The sequence below is a fragment of the Chaetodon trifascialis genome, chromosome 17, assembly GCF_039877785.1.
Source record: "Chaetodon trifascialis isolate fChaTrf1 chromosome 17, fChaTrf1.hap1, whole genome shotgun sequence".
NCBI classification, from domain to species: Eukaryota; Metazoa; Chordata; class Actinopteri; order Chaetodontiformes; family Chaetodontidae; genus Chaetodon; species Chaetodon trifascialis.
Genome location: NC_092072.1, coordinates 23617792 through 23644891, shown reverse-complemented (window position 1 = coordinate 23644891; position 27100 = coordinate 23617792). Strand labels below are relative to the sequence as shown.

Here is a 27100-nt window from a genome sequence, read left to right as displayed (position 1 = left end):
CCTTTTTCCTGTAGGGCCATGTTGTTTTTGATGCTCAAGGATCTCGAATGGCCTGGACTCTTATCGAACAGCTTCAAGGTATGCCACAGCACATGTCCCTGCTTTTAAATTGAATTCATTTTAATAACTATTCACATTCACATCCACATCTATTTTCACAAATTAGCCTAACCTGCTTTGGACTGTGGAAGGAAGCCAGAGCACATCCATGCAGACATGTAAACTCAACAAAGAAATGTCTGTGGTTGTGGAAAATTTTCAAATCGAAGATTTCAAAAGCAATTAGGTATCCCTGGCATAGATAAACATTTTGTAACAGTTCAAAATTCAACCAACAATAGTCACATATGTAACCCTCATTTTAAGATCTACGGTCAGCACACTATCCCCAGGAATGAAGTCTTTCTTGAATGATGAGAGAGAGAGAGAGAGAGAGAGAGAGAGAGAGAGAGAGAGACAGCAGTACTCTACAACCTCTGGGGAAAAAAACTAACTTATCTACAATAATCATGGAATAGGATAGAGGTGGCTGTGTGATCAAATGGCAATGATATTGACTTATCTGTTGCGGCATGAGGCTCTGGTTGGCTGGCCGCCTTTTGATCACAGAGCCTGTGTTCTGTAATCAGTCTGTTTGTGCTTTGTCCTTCTCTGCCAGTGCTGCAATGATCTGTCACTCTTTGAGGCTCTCTGTGTTCTTGGTTCTTGATAAAAATCGGTCATCCCGCAAGGGGAGGGTCAGTGATGACCTGCACTTTTTTTGATGATAATTAGAACTGTGCTTGCCCTGGGCAGCTCTTTAGTCGAGTCTAAGCTATATGGAAAGATAGACATGAAAATAAAATCTGATGAGCTGATGTTAGAGTAGAGTAAAGAGTAGGGAAGTAGTGGGAGCAGGCGTGGTTGTGTAGTTGCCCCCCCCAAGTGGATTTTCCAGAAATCCACTTAGTTGCAGCCAGCAAGTATTACAATAAAAACACTACACATCCAAGATTAAATAATTTCCCTTTATCATCACTAATTATCATTATTTGTCAAACACACCTTTCACACCTTTTGGATGCTGCGATGTTTCCAGAGTGCAATCTTCCCAATTGTGTCATAGTGGCACCCCCACCTTCAATCAGTACGTTACGAGTCTTGTTCAATCCTGCTATTTACAAATCAGAAATATTGCCAATCTAGTGCTCCCCAAAAGTATAATTGAACAACTTATTCAAATCCCCATTTCCTTCCATCTAGACAACTGTAATTTCTTATTTACTTGCCCAAACGATGCAGCAGCTGCCCATCTACAGCAGAATACAGCAGCAAGACTATGGGATGGACCCTCATGGAGCACGGAATTCTCAGCCTTAACGCTGTGGGACTGATGACCCTCTGAATGGTGAACGGACCAATAAACCTGGGTGCCATCTTCCTCGATTCCACCCTGAGGGGAAGGTCCCTAGTGGAAAGCCACACCCTCTGGCCCTCGTGACATGCCAGTGCTTGAGTGCGATGACGATCGGCAGCAGTAGCGTAACAACCCAAAGCATGGAGGAATGAGTCTCTGGCTCGGGACCAGGTGTGGCGGCAGAGGAAGGTCTGGGCAGAGGGGCAGGAGATCTCCTTCTTCAGTGCTGGGAAGAGGGGGGGCTGAAACCCATAGGCGCACTGAAAGGGTGACAGACCTGTGGCAGAGCTGGTCAGAGTGTTGTGGGCATACTCTACCCACAGGATCTGCTGTGACCAAGAAGAGGGATTCTGGAAGACCATGCATCAGAGGGCCGTCTCCATCTCATGGTTAATCATCGTCCAATGAGGGCAATGTTGGTGGAGAAGGTCTTGGGTCCTCATTGGAGGACATCAAATGACAGAATCTGAGGAACACACAGTTGGTCCTGTGGACAGGTGCTGGGCCCGTGCTGCAGGCGCTACACGACGGTTTGGACATGGTGGATGTGTTCTTCACGGGACCAGGACAAGATCAGGATATCATCCAGGTAGACGAACATGTAGCGGTTTAAAATGTCTCTGAGGACATCATTTACCCGGGCCTGAAACAAAGCCAGGACATTGGTTAGTCCAAAGGGCATCACCAGATATTCGTAGTGGCCTGTGGGTGTGTTTGTTATACTGTGCGTTGTTATTATGTTGTGTGTGTCTGTGTGTGAGTTTCTTTCCATTTCTGCAGTGGAGGTGTGGCCTGGTGGTTCTGAGGGCAGATGGTGCGCAGGAGGCTGTGGTGGTGGTGGTGTGCTGTGGAGCTGTGGTCTGTTTGAGGCAAACCTGGTGGCACGAAGTTCTCCATCCCAGGATGGCCCCTGCTGTCCAGTCGATGTGAGGGTTGTGACATCGTAGCCAAGGGTTGCCCGGGATGATCTCAGGATGTGAAACTGAACAGTCTCATGTTAGTTTCTGGAAAGCAGGGCATGTACAGGGGTGGTCTGGTGGTTTACCGTTCCCACAAGGTAGCCGTCAAGTGCGCTGTGGAAAGAGGAACCAGTTCTGCGTACGAGAGCCTTCCGGTAGGAGGAGCTTGGACTGGAACAGTGACTGCTGGTACAAGGACGTGTGCGGAGTGGAGATGTGCCTTTTATCGCACAGCAGGAGATAACATGGTCGACCTGGCCACAGTACAGACAGAGATTGGTTTGCCGATGCCTCTCTCTCTCCTCAGGGGACAACCAGGGTTTGGGCTCCTCCTGCTGGATGTGGTAAGGGTGGAGCACTGCACTAATTGGTGATGAGTCTCAGATGTGATAGGGCAGGTGGGCGTGGCTGAGCATGAAGGGGTGCTGGTTGAACAGGTATTTCACAGGGAATGCATTGAAGCCACAAGAATTGTTAATGGTCAACTTCAGCAGCTCTGTGGTAGTGTTTGTAGTGTGCACTGTTAAGGGCAGCACACCTCTAAGTCACTATGCATGCCTGAACAGGCCATAGGGAGCACTGGGAGAATCCCAAGTGTCAGGTCAGTGTTAAAACTGCAAAATAAAATAGGGGCAACTACAAATACTGTGCACTGCAGAATGCTTTAGTTAGGGAAGTGCCATTGAATAACCCTTGAAACAGAAGAAACTTTGATCTTTGTAACTATGGCAGATGTTTTTTCAAACAGTTTCTGTGTGTTGTAATAAAATGCAAAAGATACATGTGAATGTGTAAAGATGGCATAAGCTAATGTTAGATTCCCAGACCGAATAATATCCAGTCTGGTCTTGTTGCAATGTATAGCCTTTTGTTGTTAAAATGGTGATAACATGAATAACTGGAACATGCATTTCCTGCAGAAAATGTGTGTGATTTTTGTCAACTGAAATTAAACTGTGAAGCCTTGCTGAAAATGCAGAAATCTTAAAGCCCAATTGCATTCCCCTGCACTGCCAAAAAAAAAAAACTGGAAGCTAAAACATAAAACTGGCAGAATTGGAAGCTAAACTCAATTGCCCAAAAAAGCTGAAGAACTGAAATACATTGTTAAAAAGCTAGAAGCTAAAAAGCATGAACGGTAGTAAAAGGTTGAAGAACTTCAAACTGGAGTAGGTTTAACAGGATTTTAAGATTACTCCCATTAAGTTTTGATTCAGTTATTAGGGTTTTGACATTTTGACATTTAAATGGTTTCTGTGGCTGACAGTATGTCTGAGTATAATGGATGTGCTCAGGACCCAAATGCAGTAACCCCAGTATACAGAGATAGCCTTTATTGATTTTATTCTCAATTGTGTCAGTGCTTTCAGCATAATATCCTCACTTTATCGTCCATAGAAAGGCCATGTCCAGGTAAAATGATTCCACATTGTACTGTGACACCCTCTTGCACTCAGGCATTTATGTAATATATACGGGTGCAGCTCAAAAAATGTGAATATTGTGAAAAAGTTCAATATTTTATGTCAGTCATTTCAGAAAGTGAAACTCATAGCCTTCAGCTCGTCTGCATTGTTGGGTCTGGTGTCTGTCATCTTCCTCTTGACAAAGATAGACTCTGTATGGGGTTCAGGACAGACGAGTTTGCTGGCCAATCAAGCACAGTAATACCATGGTCATTGTACCAGCTTTTGGTACTTTTGGTAGTGTGGGCAGGTGCCAAGTCCTGCTGGAAAATGAAATCAGCATCTCCATAAAGCTTGTTAGCAGAAAGAAGCATGGAGTGCTCTAAAATTTCCTGGTAGATGGCTGCATTGACATTGGACTTCAGAAAACACAGTGGACCAACACCAGCAGATGACATGGCAACCCAAATCATCACTGCCTGTGGAAACTTCACACTGGACTTCAAGCAACTTGGATCCTGTTCCTCTCCACTCTTCCTCCAGACTCTGGGGAAATGCAAAATTTACTTTCATCTGAAAAGAGGACTTTGGTCCACTGAGCAACAGTTCAGTTTTTCTCCTTAGCCCAGATAAGACGCTTCTGATATTGTCTGGTTCAGCAGTGGCTTGACATGAGGAATGCAACATTTGTAGCCCATGCCCTGGATTCATCTGTGTGTGGTGGCTCTTGGTGCACTGACTCCAACCTAAGTCCACTCCTTGTGAAGCTCCCCCACATTCTTGAATGTGTTTTGCTTGACCTTCCTTTCAAGTATCCCTGTTGCTTGTGCACGTTTTCCTTCCACTCAATTTTCTATTAATATGCTTGGATACAGCACTCTATGAACAACCAGCTTCTTTAGCGATGACCTTTTTGCTGAGTAGTCTGAGACCACGAGTTTCCAATATTGAACTTTTTCACAATATTCTAATTTTCTGAGACACTGAATTTGGGGTTTCCATTAGCTGTAAACCATAATCACCAAAATTACAAGAAATAAAGGCTTGAAATATTTCACTCTATGTGTAATGAATCTATATAATTTATGAGTTTCACTCTCTGGAATGACTGACAAAAAATACTGAAGTTTTTCCAGGATATTCTAATTTCTTGAGCTGGACCTGTAGTTAGATGGTAGGGATGGGAAAAATCCCATCATATATGACCTTCAAGCATTCATGCCATGGGCAACTCAAGGTAGTTACATGAATTGAGCGTGTGATGGTTAAAATTACTGTGTATTTAATTTGTATCAAATTACATTGAACGACAATCTCTGGCTGACAAGATTTGTTGGGTTTTTCAAGTTTCAAGTATGTTTGGGCAGAAAATAAGACAATGTAGGATCAATCTTAAGAGGGATAGAGCCATTGTGATTTAGTTGAATAGCTGTAGAGGCAGCATTGTTAAAAAAAAAAAAAAATGTACTAGCTGGATTTTTAGCTCAACCCTGAAGATGGTCTGGGAATTTCAGGTCCACATGTCATGGGATCTTTAATAGAATGATGTGACATCCTGTAATATTGATGAGACTACAGTTTTTTATTCCAACCCTAAATTAGGTATGCAGCCTGGACAACCAAGTCAGTATACTTAAAAAAAATAGCAAAAAGCTGCAAAGATTTGTTTTTTAATTATCTATGATCTCTGCAGTATTAGCAACCCTGGAACATTACATGCGGTTACTTGATTTCATTTTGTTTAAAAACATGTTGTTTAAAGATATAATGTCATGCAGGTTCATTCTTCTAAGAAACACATGCAAAAATGACTGAACGGCTCAGAATTTTATTCTTCTGGGGTTTGAAGGATCTCTGAAACAATCAAGACCAGGTGTATTCTCCTAGATTTTAATTTCCCTTGTAGCTAATGAGCCATGCCTAGCTTGCAGTAGATAGAGACAAATCCAAGAATGGCATGTTACCATTTGTTGATGCGAAGAATGTTCTTCCCATTTGTTTTTTAAAAAATTATATTTTGGGCTATTTTTCCTGATTCGGAATGGCCACTTCCCCTGCACATGAGTATTTGTCTAGCATTGTGCCAGCTTCCCCTCTGGTCCTGTGGAGGGTGTGGATAGACATATTTTCCATCCTTCTGATATAGCTACCTCTATTCACCTGCTGAGAGATAAACCTCTTGCTCACTGATAATGGCTGACTTGGGCACCTCAAGTGCCATTAATGCCATTAATGTTGATTAATTAAAAATGTACAAATGCACTATACAGAAAAATATATAGTTCAGAAAGGCAATGTATCTGTTGAGGAGACTCAGACTCATATTATTAGTTACATGTGTGTTTTTCCTGCCACAACAAATGTCTGATGTAAGGTTGGTAAATTGAACTCAGTTTTTTATTTTCTTATGGAAATGAGGTTTAAATATTTTGAGCAGAATACATCTTTTTTACAAGCTTTTTTGAGTCCTTCGTGACCACAATTAAGAAAAATAAAACCAGTGACAGTTGACTCTAACTACTTTAATATATACAGTACCAGTCAAAAGTTTGGACACACCTTCTCCTTCAATGGTTTTTCTTTATTTTTTTGTATTTTCTTCATTGTAGATTAATACTGAAGACTATGAAGGAACACATACAGAATTAACAAAAAAGTGTTAAACCAGAATATGTTTTAGGTAAAAGATTCTTCATAGTCACCATTTGCTTCCATGACAGCATTGTACACTGTTGGCATTTTCTCAGTCAGCTTCATGAGGTAGTCACCTGGAATGGTTTTCCAACAGTCTTGAAGGAATTCCCAGAGGTGCTGAGCACTTGTTTACTGCTTTGCCTTAACTCTGCAGTCTAGCTCATCCCAAACCATCTCAATTGGATTTAGGTCAGGTGATTGTGGAGGCCAGATCATCTGATGCAGCACCTCATCACTCTCTTTCTTGGTAAGATAGCCCTTACATAGCCTGGAGGTGTGTTTGGGGTCATTGTCCTGTTGATAAACAAATGATGGTCCCACTAAGTGCAAACCAGATGAGATGGCATGTCGCTGTAGAATGCTCTGGTAGCCATGCTGGTTAAGTGTACCTTGAATTGTGAATAAATCACCAACAGTGTCACCAGCAAAGCACCCCCACACCATCACACCTCCTCCTCCATGCTTCACAGTTGGAACCACACATGTAGAAACCATCCACTCACCTTTTCTACATCTCACAAAGACGTGGCAGGTAGAGTTAAAAATCTCAAATTTGGACTCATCAGACCAAAAGACAGATTTCCACTAGTCTAATGTCCATTCTTTGCGTTTCTTAGCCCAAGCAATTCTCATCTTGTTTTTCTTCCTCAGAAGTGGTTTCTTTGCAGAAATTGGACCATAAAGGCCAGATTCACATTCTCCTCTGAGAAGTTGATGTTGAGATGTGTCTGCTACTTGAACTCTGTGAAGCATTTATGTGGGCTCTAATCTGAGGTGCTGTTAACTTGCAGTTTCTGAGGCTGGTAACTATGATGAACTTATCCTCTGCAGCAGAGGTAACTCTTGGTCTTCCTTTCCTGTGGCGGTCCTAAGGAGAGTCATTTTCATCATAGGGGTTGATGGTCTGTGCGATGATTTCCCTTTAAGATAAGATTGTATTGTTTATTAAAGTACTTATTATGTATATTTATATTATCACAGAATTTATTATAGTATTGTTTTGCATTGACAGACAGTACTCTTAAATGTATGCAGGTTTGTTTCTGGGGCTTTGGGGCTGACCCCTTTCACTTTTTCTGCAGGTCAGAAACAATAGATGAGACTTTCCTTGGTCTTTTATTAACTGACACACTCTAATCTATACTGTTAATTCGCATTGATAACTTCCTTTGAACCTTTTCCTCCACTTTGCTCACACATCATTTTTCTGCCCAGTACTCTCAATCGTTCAACTACACACTCACTAAGCATACACATTAAGCTTTTGTGCGTTTTTCTACAGTTGTTTATTACAAGGAGACAAGCTTTGTTTGAGAAAAGGTTGCAGGCAGCAAGACAAAAGAATGCTGAAAAAAACTGGACAATATCCAGACAATGAGACGACTTTGATTGCTCAGGTTCTCTCTGTCCAGGCAAAAGTGCTGAAACGTGTGTTTATCTCCACCTCTCAGTACCAGATCAGTGTGGTAGGTACCTCAACAGAGGGGTAACGAAAAATGTGACAGAATGGTACCATTGGTGCCATCCACAACTTTTGACAAAAGTGAAATAGTGAAATAACCATTCTTGGTTATGTGTAACAAACTGAACCACACTGCTTGTTGAAAACAGGGTTTAAGAGACACCGGAGACCAGTGTGACACTCTCTCTCTCTCTCTCTCTCTCTCTCTCTCTCTCTCTCTCTCTTCTCTCTCTCTCTCTCTCTCTCTCTCTCTCTCTCACAGGAGGGGGCTATAAGAAGATTGGATACTACGACAGCACTAAAGGCAATCTGTCCTGGTATGGGAATGACAAGTGGATAGGTGAGGGGCACTCATCTTCCTCACCCCCTTTATTTTTCTCTTTATCACTGTTGTTGTCCGTTGCGTTCCATCTACCTTATATCTCCTGTTTTCTCTGATCCTGCCATCTCACACTGTCTCCCTCTGATTCCTCTTAACTTCCTCCTGTATTGCCCTCTCCTCTCTCTCCTTCTCCCACTCTATACATACAAGGATGGCTGCATATATATACAAGCCAGGTTTTATTTAGCATGCAATAACATCAGTGCCCCTGTTCACTTTTTACAGCTCAGCAGACATCTAAGTGGTGCACCCCAATAGCTTTCCATGTAGAGCTGGAGCCCCATGTACTAAGGCTGTGTCCTGCCCCAGCTCAATTCCAACCTGAAGTCCCTTGCATCACATTATGCACACTCTTTTCTGCCATTCTTCTACAAAAAGCCAAAAAACAATCTAAACAAAAAAGCACTGTTGTGGGCCGATGTGCTATGGTGCTATGTAGTGACAATTTCATTCCATTTACTAATTAAACATGATAACCAGTTCAAAGCCCTGACAGCAATGCAGTAAATAGAAGATGCTAAATGACCAAGCAAAAAAAAGAAAGCAATCTGGATGGTGGTGTAATGGGATTGGGCTCCATGACCTTGGCTTTGAGGAATTAAATTGTTTTCCCTAAGCAGTACGCAGGGAGCTGTGTGTGCGTCCATGTCAGTTTTGCCTGCTTGAGCACTGACAAGATGCAAATCTGACAATGGCTAATGTTCCAAAAACTGTGGAGAATGAAATGGAAAACAAAACTGAGTGATACAATGGCCAGTGGTGGGGAAGGGGTGCGGAGTATGTAAATCTTCCTTCAGCTGTTTATACTGTTTGCTTGGATGTTCGACTTTCTGTAACAAGTGCTGTCTCAGACACAGCTGAATAAATTTCCTGTAATCCCAAAATTACATCAATTGATTCAAGGTGGGGTAAGGACAACTATTCTAGAACTAAAGGTGAGACATTGGTTAATGACTGGCAGAAGGGGTGGAATCACTATTTGGGAAATAACATTACATTGTTCTCTTATCAGTTGTCATTTTACATTCCATTGGAATAAGATGAGATAAGAGAAGTCCCTTTATTCTATTTATTCCAAATGCTGTTAATATGTACTGCAATTTAGGTATATTTTGTTCTATCACGCTTACTCCATGTTTACCTGTTGTCTTGAAAATGTTACATTTCCACAGCACTAATTCCAACAATTAATTGTATCTACTATACTGATGTATCCCATTAAGGTAGGGTAAGGTATTACAAAAGGTAGGGATCTTTTGTGATGGACTTTTAATGTGAAACATCTACAGTAAATGGTAAATTAGAGGGGATTGAAACAATTAAAGAATGAAAAGAGAGATAAAGTTTCTCAGCACAGTGGTGCATTTGACATGGCTGCTGTTGAATTAGTACTTTAATTCAATTTCAATTCAATTTTATTTGTATCATGCCAAATCACAACAAAAGTTGTCTCAGGACGCTTTCCATATAGAGCTGGTACAGGCTGAGCTCTTTTATCTACAGAGACCCAGCAATTCCCTCATGAGCAAGCACTTGGCGACAGCGGCGAGGAAAAACTTCCTTTTAACAGAAACCTCAGGCAGAACCAGGCTGTGGGTGGGCAGCCATCTGCCTCGACCGGTTGGGTGAGAGAGAGAGAGAGAGAGAGAGAGAGAGAGAGAGAGAGAGAGAGAGAGAAAGAGAGAGAGAGAGAGAAATGCAGTCAGAGAGAGAGAGAGAGATTTTTTTAAATTTTTCAAACCACTTTTATTTGCTCACAGGTTCAATTCAATTCAATTCAATTCAATTTTATTTGTATAGCGCCAAATCACAACAGAAGTTGTCTCAGGACACTTTCCATATAGAGCTGGTACAGACCAAGCTCTTTTATCTACAAAGAAACCAACAATTCCAGGTCCAAAACAAAAAGTAGTTTTGACGGTAAAGTGCTCAAAAAAAAAAAGACAACAAAAAGTTCAAAATAAACCAGTTAAAACATGTTTAAGTCAGTAAATGCCCAAAGAGCAGCTTCTTTTCTTCCACTGAACATAGCACATCATTCACACACCACCTGTCTTTGAACTCATCTAGGTTTTGTGTCAGACTGTAGAAATTAAAATCTGTCCTCAGTCGGGTTTTCAGAAGCCTCCACTGTATATCTCCCACCCTCCTGGTTAAAGGTGCTTTATACAGTGCTCTCCACTCAGGCCTCTGAGCCTGTGTGAGGGCCAGCCGAGCTCTCCATGGAGTGTCCATTCAGCCCACCAGTTTACGCTGGTTCAGCACCGTTAACCAGTAAACAGTACATACTTTTACCTGCTATGATCCTCAGTGTGTACTCACTGTTTACCTTCAACATGAAGTTGAACATGAACATGAAGTCCTCAGCACACTCAAACACACATGCCAATCCCCCAGTCTCTGAAGCAGGGACGGTCCTGCTTCACACCTGAGCCAAGTCCCATAGACCACCGACTCCTTCAGAAGCCAGAAGAGAGAGTCACAGAGAATCTGTCTCTCTTTTTTAAAAAGACTGCACACTTTGAACAGTCCTCTGTAGAAAGCCAGCAGATTGTCCATCCTCAATCCACTCAAGTCCATTAAAAACAGGGACTCTGCTAGTCCCAGTCCACCACAGTATTCCAGAATGGCTCTAGACACAGGTCTCCAGACCAGGTCTGCAGGTCCACACAGCAAACTCTGGATGAACTGGAGCCTGAAAATAGCTCCTCTGCTCGCCAGGTGTACCAGCCCGTGGCCTCCTTCATCCTTAAGCAGGTAGAGGACGCTCTGCGGGACCCAGTGCAGATGGTCCCAGAAAAGGTCCACCATGACTGCCTGCACCTTGGATAGCAGGTTTGGAGGAGGGTCCGCACACACCAAACAATGAGACAAACTGGAGGACACAAGGTTATTTATCACCAGGACACAACCTTTAAAAGACATTTTTGGAAGAATCCACTTCCATTTGTCCAACTTGGCCTGGATCTTTTCCAGAACTGTCACATCAGCCAGCTCCTTTTCTGCTGCCCCTCTCTCTGTCTCTCATCTGCACACCTGTTCAGCCAGCGCACACCTGAGACCAATCTCCACCTGTGCCATACTTAAGTGGCTCACTCACATTTACTCTTCGCCAGATTGTTCTTAGCCCTTATGCGAAATTCTCCAGCATATTCTTTCGGACAGATTACCTGGTTTAGACCCAGCCTGCCTTTGACCTCGTCTGCTCGCCTGTTTCCTTGTAAAGGCCCCTGTTCTGTGACCCCAACTACGAGTTTCGTCTTGCCCCCTTTGGACAACAGTACCTGTGGGACTCACATGCTTCTCCGTTCTGTCGGTGCTGCATTTGGATCCTGGTATCTCCGTTACAAGAACGTTCTCCCAGTTCCTGGAAAGAGAGGATTCATCTCCGAGGTGAACTCCCAGATATTTGAGTCCTCCACTCTTCCACACCAGACCTCGTGGTAATACCCGTTTTCTGCTCAGTCCGCCACCCACAGCTAAGGCCTCACTTTTCAGCCAGTTGACCTTAGCTGAGGAGATTTTACCAAAGTTCATTACAGTTTGATGTAACCTATTAATGTCCTCCTGATTTTTAACAAAAACAATGACATCATCAGCATATGCAGACAAATATAACGGTGTTTTACGACCTGGAAAAGAGATACCAGACAGCTGTGATCTCAGTTTGTGCAAAAGGGGCTCTATGGCCAGAGAATATAACATTCAGACAGACAGACAGACAGAGCACAGCCCTGTCTGACGCCCCTCAGGACTTTAAATGGAGCACTTAAAGCACCGTTAACCTTCAGTACACTCTCAATGTTATGGTACAAGACCCTGATCTTGGCTATAAGACCACAGCTGAACCCAAAAGCCTGCAGCATCTGCCACAAGTACTGATGTTCAACCCGGTCGAAAGCCTTTTCTTGGTCCAGAGAAATCAGACCAAGCTCACAGCCCAATCCACCAGAGAGGTTCAAAACGTCACGAATTAGAGCAATGTTGTCAGTTATCAGCCTGCTGGGTACACAGTACGTCTGGTCTCTGTGAAAGACCTGCTCCATCACTTTCTTCAGCCTCCTGGCCAACACCTTCGACAACAGTTTGCAATCTGTGCAGAGTAAGGACACAGGCCTCCAGTTCTTAATGTCCTGCAGGTCTCCTTTCTTTGGGAGCAGGGTGAGGACAGCTCTCCTGCAGCTCTGAGGCATTTGCCCCTTACTCAGACTGTCTCTGAGGACAACCAACAAATCCTCACATAGCACTGGCCAGAAAACCTTGTAAAAATCAGCAGGGAGGCCGTCTATCCCCGGAGCCTTCCCGCTCTGCAGGCTCTGCAGGCTCTGCAGGGCCTCCTGCAGCTCCTGAGCAGACACCGGAGCCTCCAGTTCCACGTTGTCCTCCTCACAGACCTGAGGCAGACCCTCGAAGAAGGACATGGTCCCCTCAGGCTCCTCCTGTAGCTCAGCCAAGTCCTCTGTAAAAGTCTGCTGTACACTGACAGATCTCAGCAGAGTCATACAGCAGCTGACCGAAGAAGAAGTGAGCGGACCAGAGTGCCCTGCACAGAGATACCCAGTAGGTCAGACAGAGCTGATTTTTTATCTTTGAGAATTTGAAAATGTTCTCGATCTCCTGTGGAGTCTGCTAGATGTTGAAGCTCCACCACTTCTCTCTCCAGAGCTTTCATAGACCGGACCATGTCCTTTGTGACATTGAGAGTGTACTGCAGACAAAGCTGCTTGATCTGAGCTTTGCCTACATCCCACCACTGCTGTAAAGAGCTAAAATCAGACTGTGTTTCTCTGAAACTACTCCAGAATGATTTAAAAGCCTTGAAAAACCTGCTGTCAGTTAACAGAGTGGTGCCAGTACGCACTCTTACATTTAAAGTCTTTGACAGACAGCACACAGTGCACCAGCAAGTGGTCAGAGCAACCCACCAGGCTGATGGAAACACCTTTAAAAACACTGATGTGATGTTTAAAACAGTGCACTCTATCCAGTCTGGCTAGAGACAGCCAGTTATCTCTGCTGTGCAGAGAGGTGAACTGTCTCTGACCAGGATGGAAACGTCTCCACATGTCACAGAGTTCAAAGGTTCTAACCAGTTTCAACAGGGCTCGTTTAGAAGCAGCGTGAGGTTCCTGATGGTTCCTGTCTAACTGAGGGTTCAATAAAGATCACCTCCCAGGAACAGGTACTGCTCACTGCTGTCTTTAAAACGTCTGAAAACACCAGTCTATCTAAGCCAACAGTTGGAGCGTAGACATTTATAAAAACCATCCTCACACTCTCAAAGACAGCACAGACTTTCAACATCCAGCCGCGAACGATCTCTTCCACAGAGCAGGAAACAGGTGAAAAGTCTCTAGAGAAGAGGATCCCAACACCTCCACTGTTACAGCTCTTGTGGCTTAGGAAGAGCTCCCCCCTCCACTCCCTCCTCCAGTCTGACGCGTTATCAAGAGTGCTGTGGGTCTCCTGAAAGAAAACCATATGTAGTCTTTTACACTGAAGAAGAGAGCACAGAGCAGCTCTCTTCACATCCTCTCTCGCACCATTAACATTCAAGGAGCCAATGTTTACATCACACATGATGATAAGGCTGCGTGTAAACAACAATAGCACCAAGGGCAACAGATAGAAGAAGACGGAAAACACCTTCATCTTAGACATCCTTCTCTATCTGTGCCCGCACTTTCACCAACAGTTTTTTCAACCGGTAAGTCTCCGAGTTGGTGAAAGAAGGCTGACCAAGCTCTCCTGACTTCCTCAAGAAGAACTTGGTGGAGTCTTGAAACAGCTGAAGGTCTGGAAAGTGTTCCTCCACCTTCACAGCTCTCAGCCCCTTTGTGTTCTTTAGAAAGGATCTGATTCTGTAGAAAGAGTAACCAGTGTGTGTTTCTGCTTGCATGCTCTCTGAGTCAGATTCACTGTCCTGTGTGCTCACCTGTGAGCTGTGTGCGTCCCGTGTGTCAGTGTGTGAGCTGTGTGTGTCCTGTGTGTCAGTGTGTGAGCTGTGTATGTCCTGTGTGTCAGTGTGCGAGCTGTGTGTGTCCTGTGTGTGTCCCTCTGACTGAGAGGAAGAGCAGTGTGGGTCTTTCCTTGACACTTTTGGTATCTTTTCACTGGTGGGTCCATCACACCGTCCTCCACCCTTACAACACCGACTCAGCCACCCTGGTGGCAGTCTGTCCAGCCAGCTCCCTCACCATAGTCTGACCTCTGGGCTCTGCATGCACAGTTTGAGAGGTGACCTCTTCCTCTGTCTGTCTCTTCACCTGTTCCTCCCTGTCTGCAGGTTCTGTTTGTGTCATGTATACAGCTCTGTGCACCCTGCGCTTCACTCCGTGCTTTGCTCTGCGCTTCGCCCTGAGCCACAGGCCGGCTGTCAGCACTGACAGGCGGCTCTGCCTGCTTTCCTCCCTCTCTGTCGGGGCATGAACAGACCAGGTGACCCTCTGCTCCGCAGGCCACAGTCTTCCACCGACATACCAAAAGGTGGAGAAAGTTTGATGGCATGTCTACGGGTGAGTTTCTCCAAACCGGAGACGCCACGCGCAGCAGCCATGAATGAGTGGCAGGCAGCGGTGGGAGCCACTGCCAAACAAACCACAAGAAAACACCCAAAAGCGAACAATGAAACAAAGTTTACAAAACCATTAACCAACACCCAGTGCAAGAGAAAGGAGCAAAAAAAGGGTTTGAAACACTTACACGCTCAACAAACGCTCTCTGACACACTTACCCTGTCACTCCCAGCACACACTCAGAGAGAGAGGGAGAAACAGACTGACAGAGAGAGATAGACAGAAACAATTACACAGTAACAATGACAGTGGATGTAATAACAGTAGTAGTAGTTGCAGTGGATGTCAGGCAAGGCCATGGCAGGAGATGCAGCTGTAATCCACAATCCAGATTCAGCCACTATCCACGGGAACCTGCAAGACGACAAAGCACAGAGATTCCGGGGAAGGAGTTAAGTTAGTAACGTGCCGTGGTAGGACATGAAAACGTGCAGATGGAGAGGGAGAGAAGGACAGAGGAGCTTGGTGTATCTTTGGAGGTCCCCCGACAGTCTAATGCTATAGCAGCATAACTAGGGCCTGGTCCAGGACAAGCCTGAGCCAGCCCTAACTATAAGCTTTATCAAAAAGGAAAGTTTTAAGCCTACTCTTAAATGTAGAGACAGTGTCTGCCCCCCGGACAAAGACTGGAAGATGGTTCCACAGGAGAGGAGCTTGATAGCTAAATGCTCTGGCTCCTGTTCTGCTTTTGGAGACTTTAGGAACCATAAGTAGGACTGCATTCTGGGAACGCAATGTTTGAGTGGCGTAATAAGGTACTATGAGCTCTTTAAGATAACCATTTATGGCTTTGTAAGTAAGGAGGAGAATTTTAAATTCTATTCTAAACTTTACAGGGAGCCAGTGTAGAGTGGCTAATATTGGAGAAATATGATCTCTCTTACTCGTTTTTGTCAGAACACGTGCTGCAGCATTCTAGATCAACTGGAGAATATTCAGCAACAAATTTGGGCAGCCTGATAGTAAGGAATTGCAATAGTTCAGCCTGGAAGTTACGAATGCATGGACTAGTTTTTCTGCATCATTTTGAGACAAAATATGCCAGATTTTTGCAATGTTACGTAGGTGAAAAAAGGCAGTCCTTGAAATTTGTTTTACATGGGAGTGAAATGACATGTCCTGATTAAAGATAACTCCCAGATTCTTTACAGTGGTGCTGGAGGCCAGCGCAATGCCATCCATAACTGCTATGTCATCAGAAAGTGACTTTCTAAGATGTTTAGGGCCTAGTACTACATGTAAGACATGCTTGTAGTCTAGTTAACTGACTGGTTTCTTCTGGCTTCATTTATAAGTATAGCTGGGTATCATCTGCATAGCAATGAAAGTTTATTGAGTGCTTCCTGATAATCTTCCCTAAAGGAAGCATATGTAAGGTAAGTTGAATAGAATTGGTCCAAGCACAGAACCCTGCGGAACTCCATAGCTGACTTTAGCGCGTACAAACTGAGAGTGATCTGAAAAGTAGGATTTAAACCAGCTTAGCGCAGTTCCCTTAATGCCAATGAAGTGCTCCAGTCTCTGTGATAGGATACCATGGTCAATGGTGTCAAATGCAGCACTAAGATCCAATAAGACTAGTACAGAGACAAATGCTTTATCAGATGCAATTAGACGGTCATTTGTAACTTTAACCAGTGCTCTCTCTGTGCTATGATGCACTCTAAATCCTGACTGGAAATCCTCAAATAAACTATTTTCGTGTAGAAGGATTAGCAACTGCTTTCTGAAGAGTTTTTGAGAGAAAGGGAAGGTTGGATATCAGTCTATAGCTGGCTAAAACCCCTGGATCAAGAGTAGGCTTTTTAAGTAGAGGTTTTATTACAGCTACGTTAAAGGACTGTGGTACATAGCCTGTTGATAAAGACAGATTGATCATGTCTAATACGGAAGAGTCAATTAAAGGTAGAACTTCTTTAAGCAGCTTAGTCGGGATGGGGTCTAAAATACAGGTTGATGATTTTGATGATGAAATTATTGAAATTAGTTGGTGAAGGTCAACAGGTGTAAAACAGTCTAAAACTGTGACAGGATGAGAAACAGTTTCTATGGTTTCTGTATTTGAAGACAAAACAGTACCTGTTGACGGCAGGAGCTGATGAGTTCTGTCTCTAATTGTTAGAATATTTATCATTAAAGAAGCTCATGAAGTTATTACTTTTCAGAGCTAAAGGAATAGATGGTTTAACAGAATCATGGCTCTCTGTCAGCCTGGCTACAGTGCTGAAGAGAAACCTGGGATTGTTCTTATTTTCCTCTGTTAGTGCGGAGTAATAGGCTGCCCGAGCACTGCGGAGAGCTTTCCTGTATATTACTGTCTTGCCAGGCGGACCGAAATTCTTCCAAAATTAATAGAACACCACTGTGTAAATGTATAGTAAGTTGCATTGTTGCTGCAGCACTCCCTCTCGTGTGATATTGCTTTTATACAAAAGTTCTATAAGCGCATTTTATTAGTTTACAGTAATAAGCGACAAGAGATTTTGATTTGTTTGTTTCAGTTCAGAGTCCAGGTTGTCTGCCTTACAGTGTTAGCTTCATTTTTGCTCTAATTTGTCGAGGTCGGCTGATGTCACATCAGCATACCTGGTTTGCGCTGATGTATCCAGGCCTCTTTCCTTCTCTCCATCCTCCTCTGAGTCTGATGACCATTCATAATTTAGATCAAATGTTATTTGTGGAAATATGTCCATCTTTGTGTTGCAAAGTTTGCCACAATCTAAGATAGTTAACAACTGATGTAATGTCATTTAACGGTTATTAGAACGCCTGATAAAAGAGCTTGGTCTGTACCAGCTCTATATGGAAAGTGTCCTGAGACAACTTCTGTTGTGATTTGGCGCTATACATGAATTGAATTGAATTGAATTGAATTGAATTGAATTGAATTGAATTGAATTGAATTGAATTGAATTGAATTGAATTTATCAGCAGAGTGATAATGTGAGTAAAAAGTCCCTGTGCTGTTGTACTCTATATCAGCACTCATGGAATGTCTCTTGTCCAATCAAATTACTTGGTCAGAACTAAGTTTTGTATAATAGATAAGAATTTTCCAAAGTCTTTAAACTTTTTCCCAAAGCTCTATAAACAAACAAAAGTTTCTATTTTAATTTTAATATGGTATGAAAATCAGCGGGCTGCACGGTGGCACAGCAGGTAGTGTGGGTGCCTCACAGCAAGAAGGTTGCCGGTTCGATCCCCGGGTCAGGCGGGGCCTTTCTGTGTGAAGTTTGCATGTCCTTCCCGTGCATGCGTGGGTTCTCTCCGGGTACTCCGGCTTCCTCCCACAGACCAAAAACATGCTCATTAGGTTAATTGATGACTCTAAATTGTCCGTAGGTGTGAGTGTGAGTGTGAATGTTTGTCTGTCTTTGCATGTGGCCCTGCAATCGGCTGGCGACCGGTTCAGGGTGTACCCCGCCTCTCGCCCATTGTAGCTGGGATAGGCTCCAGCCCCCCGCAACCCCGAAAGGGATAGGCGGTATAGATAATGGATGGATGAAAATCAGCGTTCAGCATTGCTTTCTATAATCCATGATTACAGCAAGTCATTTTGCAACCAGTCCCCTGAAAACTAAGTTGCTAAGTGTTTGTCAACATCTCAGCTGTGAAGACATGAGCCAAGCTGTGATGTCCCCTGGTAGTGAAGTCACTCTCATCTACTGTCACTGAAAAACTGTAAGCACTGATATATCGCTGGCTGTGTGCCAGAAACTCGTTTTGTAACCAAGCCAAAAGACAGCAAGGTCATCCAAGTGGCCCCTAACTCCGGGATGACAAGACCCTAGGGAGGGGCAATAGAAGTGCTGACCTCATGTGTTTTTGATGTCTGACCCTGTGGTGATGCTGCCTCAAATGAGGCTGTCTGAGCCATCTGGACAGCGTTTGGAAGTTACAAGATGATATGAGACAGTGGACAAGTGATACTGTATAAGAAGCCAGTGTCATGTGCGTGAGAGTGAGTCACCCTGAGGCCCTAGTCAGGATGTCCTCCTTCCTCTGTGCTGGTATGGTTGGTCAGCAGCATCTGTTCTGGTGGTGAACACCAAAAATAGCTGAGATGAAAACATGTCAGCATTAGGCCTCCTCAAGGTGACCAGAACTGTGGCTCAGGAGGTAGAGTGGTCGTCCAGCAATCAGGAGGTTGGTGGTTTGATCCTCGGCCTTGGCAGTCCACATGCTGATGTATCTTGGGCAAGATACTGAATCCCTGCCCCCGATGCTGTGCCATCAGTGTGTAAATTCATATGTACCTCACTTTGGATAAAAGAATCTGCCAAATGACTAATTGTAAGCGTACATGCCAATTGTCTTCGCTCTTGGTTCAGTTCAAGACATATTAGTTCTCTTCTTCAAATCTGATTTCTCTTCTTCCCTTGTATCTTGTTTCTTCCTTCTCTTTTCTTTCCTCTCCTTTCTTTATAATTCATTCCTCCCTAATCCCTTCTTTAACTTGTGGTCTGTATTTTTCTATCCCCTCTCATCTCTCCACCACTGTCTCACTTTGATTTTTCAGTATTTGTTCACAATTTCCTCTCTTCTCCTCCCTCAATCTTTCGATCTCCTTGACAACCACTCCTGCATTGCTGCCTCTCTCTCATATTGCCTTGGTAACCATTTTAGGACCAGTCGCCATGGTAACATACTGTCCCGATTCCACCATCAAGGGCAGGCAGAGGTATTAGTGTTGGAGAACACATTATCCCAAAAGAGACTAGCTTACACACACAGAGAGACAGACACACAGACACACACAGACACAGACACAGACACACACAGACACAGACACACACACACACACACACACACACACACACACACACACACACACACACACACACACACACGCTCACTTTCTCTCTGTAGCCCACGCACATGCAGAGGTATGCTCTGTATCTGCTTTGAACACCCACTCACACGCACTGTGTAATCTGTACAAGATGTGATTCTGGATCCTAACTCTTTTTTGTTTGTTTGTTTGTTTGTTTGTTTGCTTGCTTGCTTGCTTGCTTGCTTGTTTGTTTTTAACCTGCAAACATGTTGCTTTATTGACAGGGCATTGCTGTTGTAAACTGCTTGAGAAACATCTCATGAAAAATGCATGGAAATGCAAAATTATGTAGTTGTGTAGTTCATCATTGGGAGATGCACCAATACCACTTTGTCATACTAATCATGTACAAGTACTTACTGATAGTAATTACCAATACAAATACTTAATAATACCAGTATATTTCTCTCTTGTCAGAACACACAACCCACCCCCTCAGTCCTCATTCTGAATGTCTAAAACTCACATTGGTTCTCACAAAGATAGCTGCACAAGTATATACACACGTACACACACACACACACACACGCACACACAGACTTTACATCAGATTGAGTACAGTTACAATGCAGTAGTAGTAGTTTTGTTGTTTTTTTGTTTTGTTTTTTTTTCATGTCAGTGAACGACTCTTGATGGTCCCATCTGTTTCCTTGGTCAAAAGTCTCTGAAGGACAGTCACAGCAAAAGTCACATCTGATGCAAAAGCATCAGAGGAGCTCACTTTTCCAGTTGACACCTCAAATGGAGCCACAATAGATCTTTTCCAGAAGTGTCCACTGGTGAGCAGTGAGATTTTCTGGGAGGGAGTTCATATTTGGACCCAAATATTCCCAGAGCCTGCTTCTGCCCAATGACTGACTGTTTGATAATAATCTGTCTGTGATGTGGTGATGGCTGGGAATGTCATTCTTTGATGACAGTACACTGAGAAGATGCTGAAATTCTGTATTATCTACAACTTCTCATGGCTGGTCATCAAGAGCAATGTACTTGGTAGTAGCTTCTATTATTTGTGTCTATGAACATTTCCTCTCATTCCAGCATTTGCCGCAAAGTGGATTGTTGCTGTTTCCCACTGCTAACATTAGCACACTCCTTGAAGTCTGGGTTGTTGTGATTCTTGAGATGTTTTCTCAAATTTCTTTGTTAAAGGAGCTACTTTTCACCTTTCCTCTTTACAGAGCATAGTTTGCAGTCTACTCTACTTTTGTCATCATCACTTGTCTTAATCACTTGTGGCACGGTGGCACAAGTGGTAACACTGTCGCCTCACAGCTAGAAGGTCCCGGGATTGAATCTTGCTGTGGGTGCCGTGGGCGTGTCCTTCACCATGCCCTCGGTGCCTGCTGCTTGAGGAAAGGGGCCTTTCTGTGTGGAGTTTGTATATTCTCCCCATGTTCACCTGGGGTTTCCTCCTTAAAAAAACCCCACCAAAAACATGCAAAAAGATCACTACCTGACCAATGGTGACGAAGGAAAATGGGTTGGATGGCACCGGTTGGATGGCAGACCACCGCTCCTGGTCTGCCGCGGAGGAAAGATGACCAGGATGGGTTAAAAGCAGAAGACAAATTTCACCAATTTGCATGGCGTATTCAGCGTGTCGGTAAAAATGTGTGACAAATAAAAGGGATTGTCCCTCTGCTTCTTAAAATATTTCCAAAATGCTTACATTGCTCCTCCTCCTACCTGCTCATCTAACAAGAGGCTTCTGTATGCAAGTCATGTACCAGTACATGAGCACAGTAGCGGCATTGGTGTATCCCTAATTATGTTATGATATTTTACGGTGACAGAAATGCGGCTCTGTGAGGCTTTGAACTAAATGTGGCAGGTTAATATTAATTGCTTGATTGAGCGCAGTTGTGCTCAGGAGGAGAGGAGGCTGGGCCAAACATGTTGGCCACACCCTGCAGCGACACAGACTCTGACGTGACAGGCAGGGAGAGACAAACGAGAGGAAAATACAGGGACACTGTCATGCGAAGAATGATGGATTCTGGATTTCCGTTTTATCCAGCTTTATTACACGGGTACTCAATCAGTACATCCGTACAGCACAGCTAACATCACGACAAGCTAACAGTCGTACGCCTTACGAACTCTTGTGACGTCATTACCTAGCGCCGTTGCTCGCTATGGTGGCTTGTAGGAACAATCATATGGGAACAACAAGCGACCTCACAACATCTGCCCTCTTTTAGAGGAAAAATACATATCTTAAATAAGCACAGAAATTAATATTGTATTGTATTAAATGTATTCTGTCTCCCTCTTACATCCGACTTACTCCTTATTGGGCAGACAACATGGGTAACTACAACACTGTAAATAAAAAACGGTGCATAATGCAAAACAGATCTGGTTCAATTCACATCAAACGTTCAACATAACTTTTTTTTTCTCTTTTTTTCTTTCGAGAACAGTCACACACTCTCTTCCCGCTGAACACCGGACATCATCGGGGTAGACGACCCTCAGTCCTGAAAAGGGATTATTCTGCCCTTATGGAAGAGGAAAGTCTCTCTGTCTGGTTAACTGAAAACGAACACTACACAGGGTTTTGAGAGAACTTCAGAGTCAATGTCTCTATCAGCCTCTAAATCTGAGGGGCAATTTGACCTCTCGGCCCCTTGAGGTCAGTCTCTGGGGAGTGGTGGACCGGAGAGGAGACCGCTGTGTCGACCCTGATGATGGCGGACTCTGCGGCAGGTCGTGTGGAGCCACTGCCACCATCATCGGTCAACTGCAGTCCTGTTGAGGGACAGGGGCAGAACCCTGCTGATGTGCCACAGGACTGGCGCTCTCCGGGACAGCTTGAAGATGCCGTCTTTTGCAACGAGTCACAATGCCGTTGTCCATTTCCACCACATAGGATCTCGGCTCCTGAGACCTACTGATGACTGTAGCCAGTGTCCTCCATCCTTTTTCCTCGTCAAGCTTCACTCTGACGTTTTGACCCGGATGCAGCTCAGGGAGAGGACGGACTGAATGTCTGCGGTTGTAAAAGTACCTGTAGGCTTCCTTAGCTGCGGCGTCTTTCTGGTAGACAAGGTCCCAGTTGGCTGGCTTTGGCTTCAATAGTTTCCCCAACACAGGGACTGTTGTGCGAATCTGTCGTCCAGTCATCAACTGAGCGGGACTCGCTCCGGTTGCAGTGATGGGTGTAGAGCGATAACTCATTAAAGCTAGGCAGGGGTCCGGCTGTTTAAGAATGTGTTTACCTGTTTGGACAGCTCTCTCAGCTGCCCCATTGCCTTGAGGGCAATGGAGACTGGAGGTTGTATGGGTGAAACCATAGCTCTGTTTGAACTCCTGAAACTTAGCTGATGTGAACTGAGTGGCATTGTCACTAACTAGCTCTAATGGGATTCCCCACCTCACAAACATGTTTTTGAGTTTGCCAATTACTTGTCCGCTTGTAGTAGCTGTGAGAAGAGCGATTTCAATGTCTCGTGAAAAATAGTCCACTACAATGAGGTAGTTCTTACCCTCCAGAGCGCACAGGTCAGCTGCAATCCTTTGCCACAGGCCTCCAGGCAGCGGAGTCGCTACCAGTGGTTCACGTCTCTGTGTGTTCTGCACAGAAGTCACATGACTTCACTTTCTTGGTGATGTGGGCCCCGATGCCAGGCTACCAGACTGTTAACCGGGCTCGTTCACGACACTTGGTGACCTTCATGCAACTGGTTTAACACATTGGATCTGAGTGCTGTGGGGATGACAATGTGATCATGGTACAGTATTAGGCCGTCTGATTCCGAAAAGTGAGCTCTGGCTGTGTGAAATCCTTGCAAGGGTGAGAGCTCTGCCACTCTTTGTGGCCAGCCTTTCCTGATGAATGTGATCACTTTTTTCAGCACTGCATCGTTCTGTGTGGCCCTACGGATTTCCTCCATCATGGGTGGTTTGATTGGCTTACTAGCCACAACAGTGTTCACTTATGCTCTGACCTGGTCATCGGTGTCTGGCTTGTGGTCTCCAGCCAGAGGGTGCCTCGAGAGTGCGTCTGCCACCGCCAGCTGTTTCCCTGGGACGTGCTCTGCGACAACGTTAAACCGCATTAGGCGCATGAGCAGCCTCTGACACCTCAATGGAGTTTTGTCCAGGTCGTAGGAGTTAATTAACGGCACCAACGGCTTGTGGTCTGTTTGAAGACGGACTCTGCCCATACCCTAGATGTAACGGGCAAAACGCTCACAGGCCCACACACATGCTAAGCACTCCTTCTCAATCTGGGAGTATCTTTTCTCTGCATCTGTGAGGGTTCGAGAGCAGAAGGCAACAGCTCGCAAATCCTCCTTGTGGTCCTGCAGCAGGGCCGCAGCCAGGCCATAGCTGCTGGCATCCGCGCTGACGACCGTTGGCCGGCCTGCGTCGTAGTAACACAATGCCGGTGCTGCCACGAGTGTAGCCTTGTTAAATGCTTGCTCCTGTGGCTCACCCCAAAACCACACAGTCTCTTTCCTGAGCAGGCTTGTGAGTGGGTGCAGCATGGTGGACAGACCAGGAAGAAATTTGCCCACATAATTTATGAGTCCCAGCACCTGGCGAAGCTGCTCCACGTTTGTAGGAGCAGGCAGTTTGGTGATAGCATCCACCTTGCTGATGTCTGGTTTCACACAGTCTGCACTGATTATGTGTCCGAAGAACTGTAGCTCAGTCTGCCTGAAGTGGCACTTTGCTCTGTTGAGCTTGAGGCCTGAAGCTCTAATTGTGTGAATCACTACGTCCAAGTGTTTATCGTGTTCCTTCCTGTCAGCCCCATAAACCAGGATGTCGTCCATCACAACAACGGCTCCCTCTAGGCCCTTGAGCAAAGTGAATCAGAAAGCCTTTATTAGTCCCCCGGAGGGGAAATTTCATTTCAGTTACATCCCGTCCAAGAAACATGAAAAAAACAGTGACATAACATGGGGAGTACAGGAACAGGAGAACTGTGGGTCTGCACAATCCAGCGATCAGCGCCCCGTTTACTTAGATAAGAAAAAGGAGAAGGGAGAGGAGAAGGGAGAGGGAGGAAGAGGCAAAAAAAGCAAATCCCAAACTAGACTCCTGTGTGTGTATGTATGTGTGTTTGTGTGTGTGTGTGTCGGGTGGGGGGGCAAAGTGTGGGATTAGGAAAAAAACACCTCAGCGGGTGAGGGTTTTTGGGGGGTGGGAGGTTTCGCAGTACAGACACAGAGGGGGCATGCATGCAGCCACATTACGGCGCCTCGCAGCAACCCTCCATGATATACTACGACAGGAAGGGAGGGGGGAGGGAGGCACGAAGGTGTTGAGTTTGGGGGGGGGTGTGTGTTATATGTCTCTTCGTGTGTGTGTATGAGTAAGCCCATGTACATCATCTCTGCTCAGTCCCAACCCATTGTCTCTTCCGTCTGATGACTGATGACGAAGACACAGCCGTAGCCATGGAGACGACCTCGGAGAGTTCTGATCCAGAAACAAAGTTCACGAGAGTAGAGGATGTTTGGGGGAGGAAATAGGGCCAGAGCGTCCTGTCTGCATAACATCCAGGAGAGTGGAGAGATGCCAACCTTGAGAAGGCCAGTTATCTCGGGGAGCCAATGAAGATAGCAATTTGTTTGGGTTAGGCCAACACTGCAATTTTCGTCTGCCTTGAGTCTTTCTGAGTCTCCCGGTGGCTGTAATTCAAATATATCCAAATTTGGTGGTCAGTTTGATCCAAGCTGAGCTGACAACTTCTCCAAGTTGGAATCCACCCTGTGAAGGAGTTCAGAATTCGCATCCAGCTAGCGATTTTGATCAAGAATCGCATCCAGTTAGCGGCCGATCTCACTTATTGCATGAGTCCAAGTGTTGACAGCCCTGCACATTCCCTCAACCATGATGGGCAGCCTCTCGGTAGCCAAGTGTTCTGCCATCAACTTCCGAACTTTGCGATAAATCAGGAAGCTGCTAACTCCAGACAGCAGAAAGCCTGTTATCATAAATCCAAATGTGTAGACATCTTCAACATCCTCAACAGAAAGGATCGACAGGCACATGATCCTCCACCTCTCCCAGGAGTCCATCGTGTATCCTGCTGCAAACGTTCCGTCAGGGCAGGAGGGCTCACCTTGACCCAGTCTCTTTGTCGAGAAAATTTGGTCGATTGCATTGAGAGTACAGTCGTACGCCCTACGAACTCTTGTGACGTCATTACCTAGCGCCGTCGCTCGCTACGGTGGCTTGTAGGAACAATCGTATGGGAACAACAAGCGACCTCACAACAGACACAATGGGGAAAAGGAAGGGAGACAGGAACATTAGAAATTGAACTAACATAAATTGTTAATACATACATTTTCGTGCACTGTGCTGCCGGTGCAACTCCTCCCCCTTCTCATCTCAGTCCCACCCAGCGGCGCAACTCGGAAGGAGGGAGGGGAAAAGGCGTGGAGTGGGTTTGACACAGCCGAGTCCAATCTTCACCAATCACACCAACTCCTCGTCTCACCTTTAAAAACGCTGCTGGCAAGGCGCATGGCAAGTTTCGAGGATGACTGAGCCTGCGCAGGAAAGTGTCCGACACCCAAACTTCTCCCAGGAGGAGACGTTCTGGTCCGGGAGGTCCACACTCGCAGTGGCCGTATCTACAGCCTCGCGAAATCTGTTTAGTGTGGAAAGTTATTGATGGTCAGATGTTTTTTGAACTGATGTAACCACAAATACTCACTTAATGACAAAGCTGGGCGGCGAGGCGCTCCCTCCTCTGCCATGCACTCTGCTGCTCTCCCAGTTGACATGGCACATGCAGTTCGGCCTCTCTCTGTCTTAAGTCCCTTAATGTGTCTTCCGTGAGTTCATAGTGACATCCATGTCGTACAGCCATGTTGCGTAAAATGCAACATGGTGGGCAGAATGATGGCGCTGTGCGAGTAGCGACATGTAGTTGCAGTCCGTATGGATGTTGAGAGTTTGAGTGTTACTGAGTGCCGTTTGCGAATAACCTATAATTGGGGTAGGATCTACGCTTGTTCACTGATCATTTTTACTAATTTTGATCGACGCATGGACTTTGTTTGTTGTGGCTCAGAGTCTGGTTGAACCATGCCACCCGCACACAGGCAGGATTCAGTACTCTCTGGGATTTTTACTGAATCTAAGGGATCAACAGCAGCCACATACCCATTCGGACTTGGCCACGGGGGAGATCATTCTTTTGCGGAAATCTTCCGCCAACATGAGAACTTTAATAAGACTACATGGGGAGAAAAGAGATATAAAGTGCAGAAACGAGGATGTCGGGGCGGCGTCAGGCAGAGACTGAAGCGGCTGACACTCCGCCGTATACCCCTCCCCTCGATGTTACTCTGCAATGCTCAGTCCATAAGGAATAAGATGGACGAGATCCAAGCCAGCATCACTCATCTGGAGAAATTTAGG

At 45.0% G+C, this 27100-nt stretch overlaps 1 protein-coding gene across 3 annotated transcripts in view; it reads left to right on the top strand.

The window, feature by feature from the left end:
* The window catches only part of gabbr1b (gamma-aminobutyric acid (GABA) B receptor, 1b), a 248522-nt gene that overhangs the window by 115269 nt on the left and 106153 nt on the right, over nt 1-27100 (top strand). For all 3 annotated transcript variants that reach the window (XM_070984005.1, XM_070984003.1, XM_070984004.1), the window contains 2 exons: nt 15-78; nt 8180-8257. In XM_070984005.1, coding sequence (XP_070840106.1) covers nt 15-78; nt 8180-8257 — 142 coding nt within the window. The remainder of the gene's footprint in view (nt 1-14; nt 79-8179; nt 8258-27100) is intronic.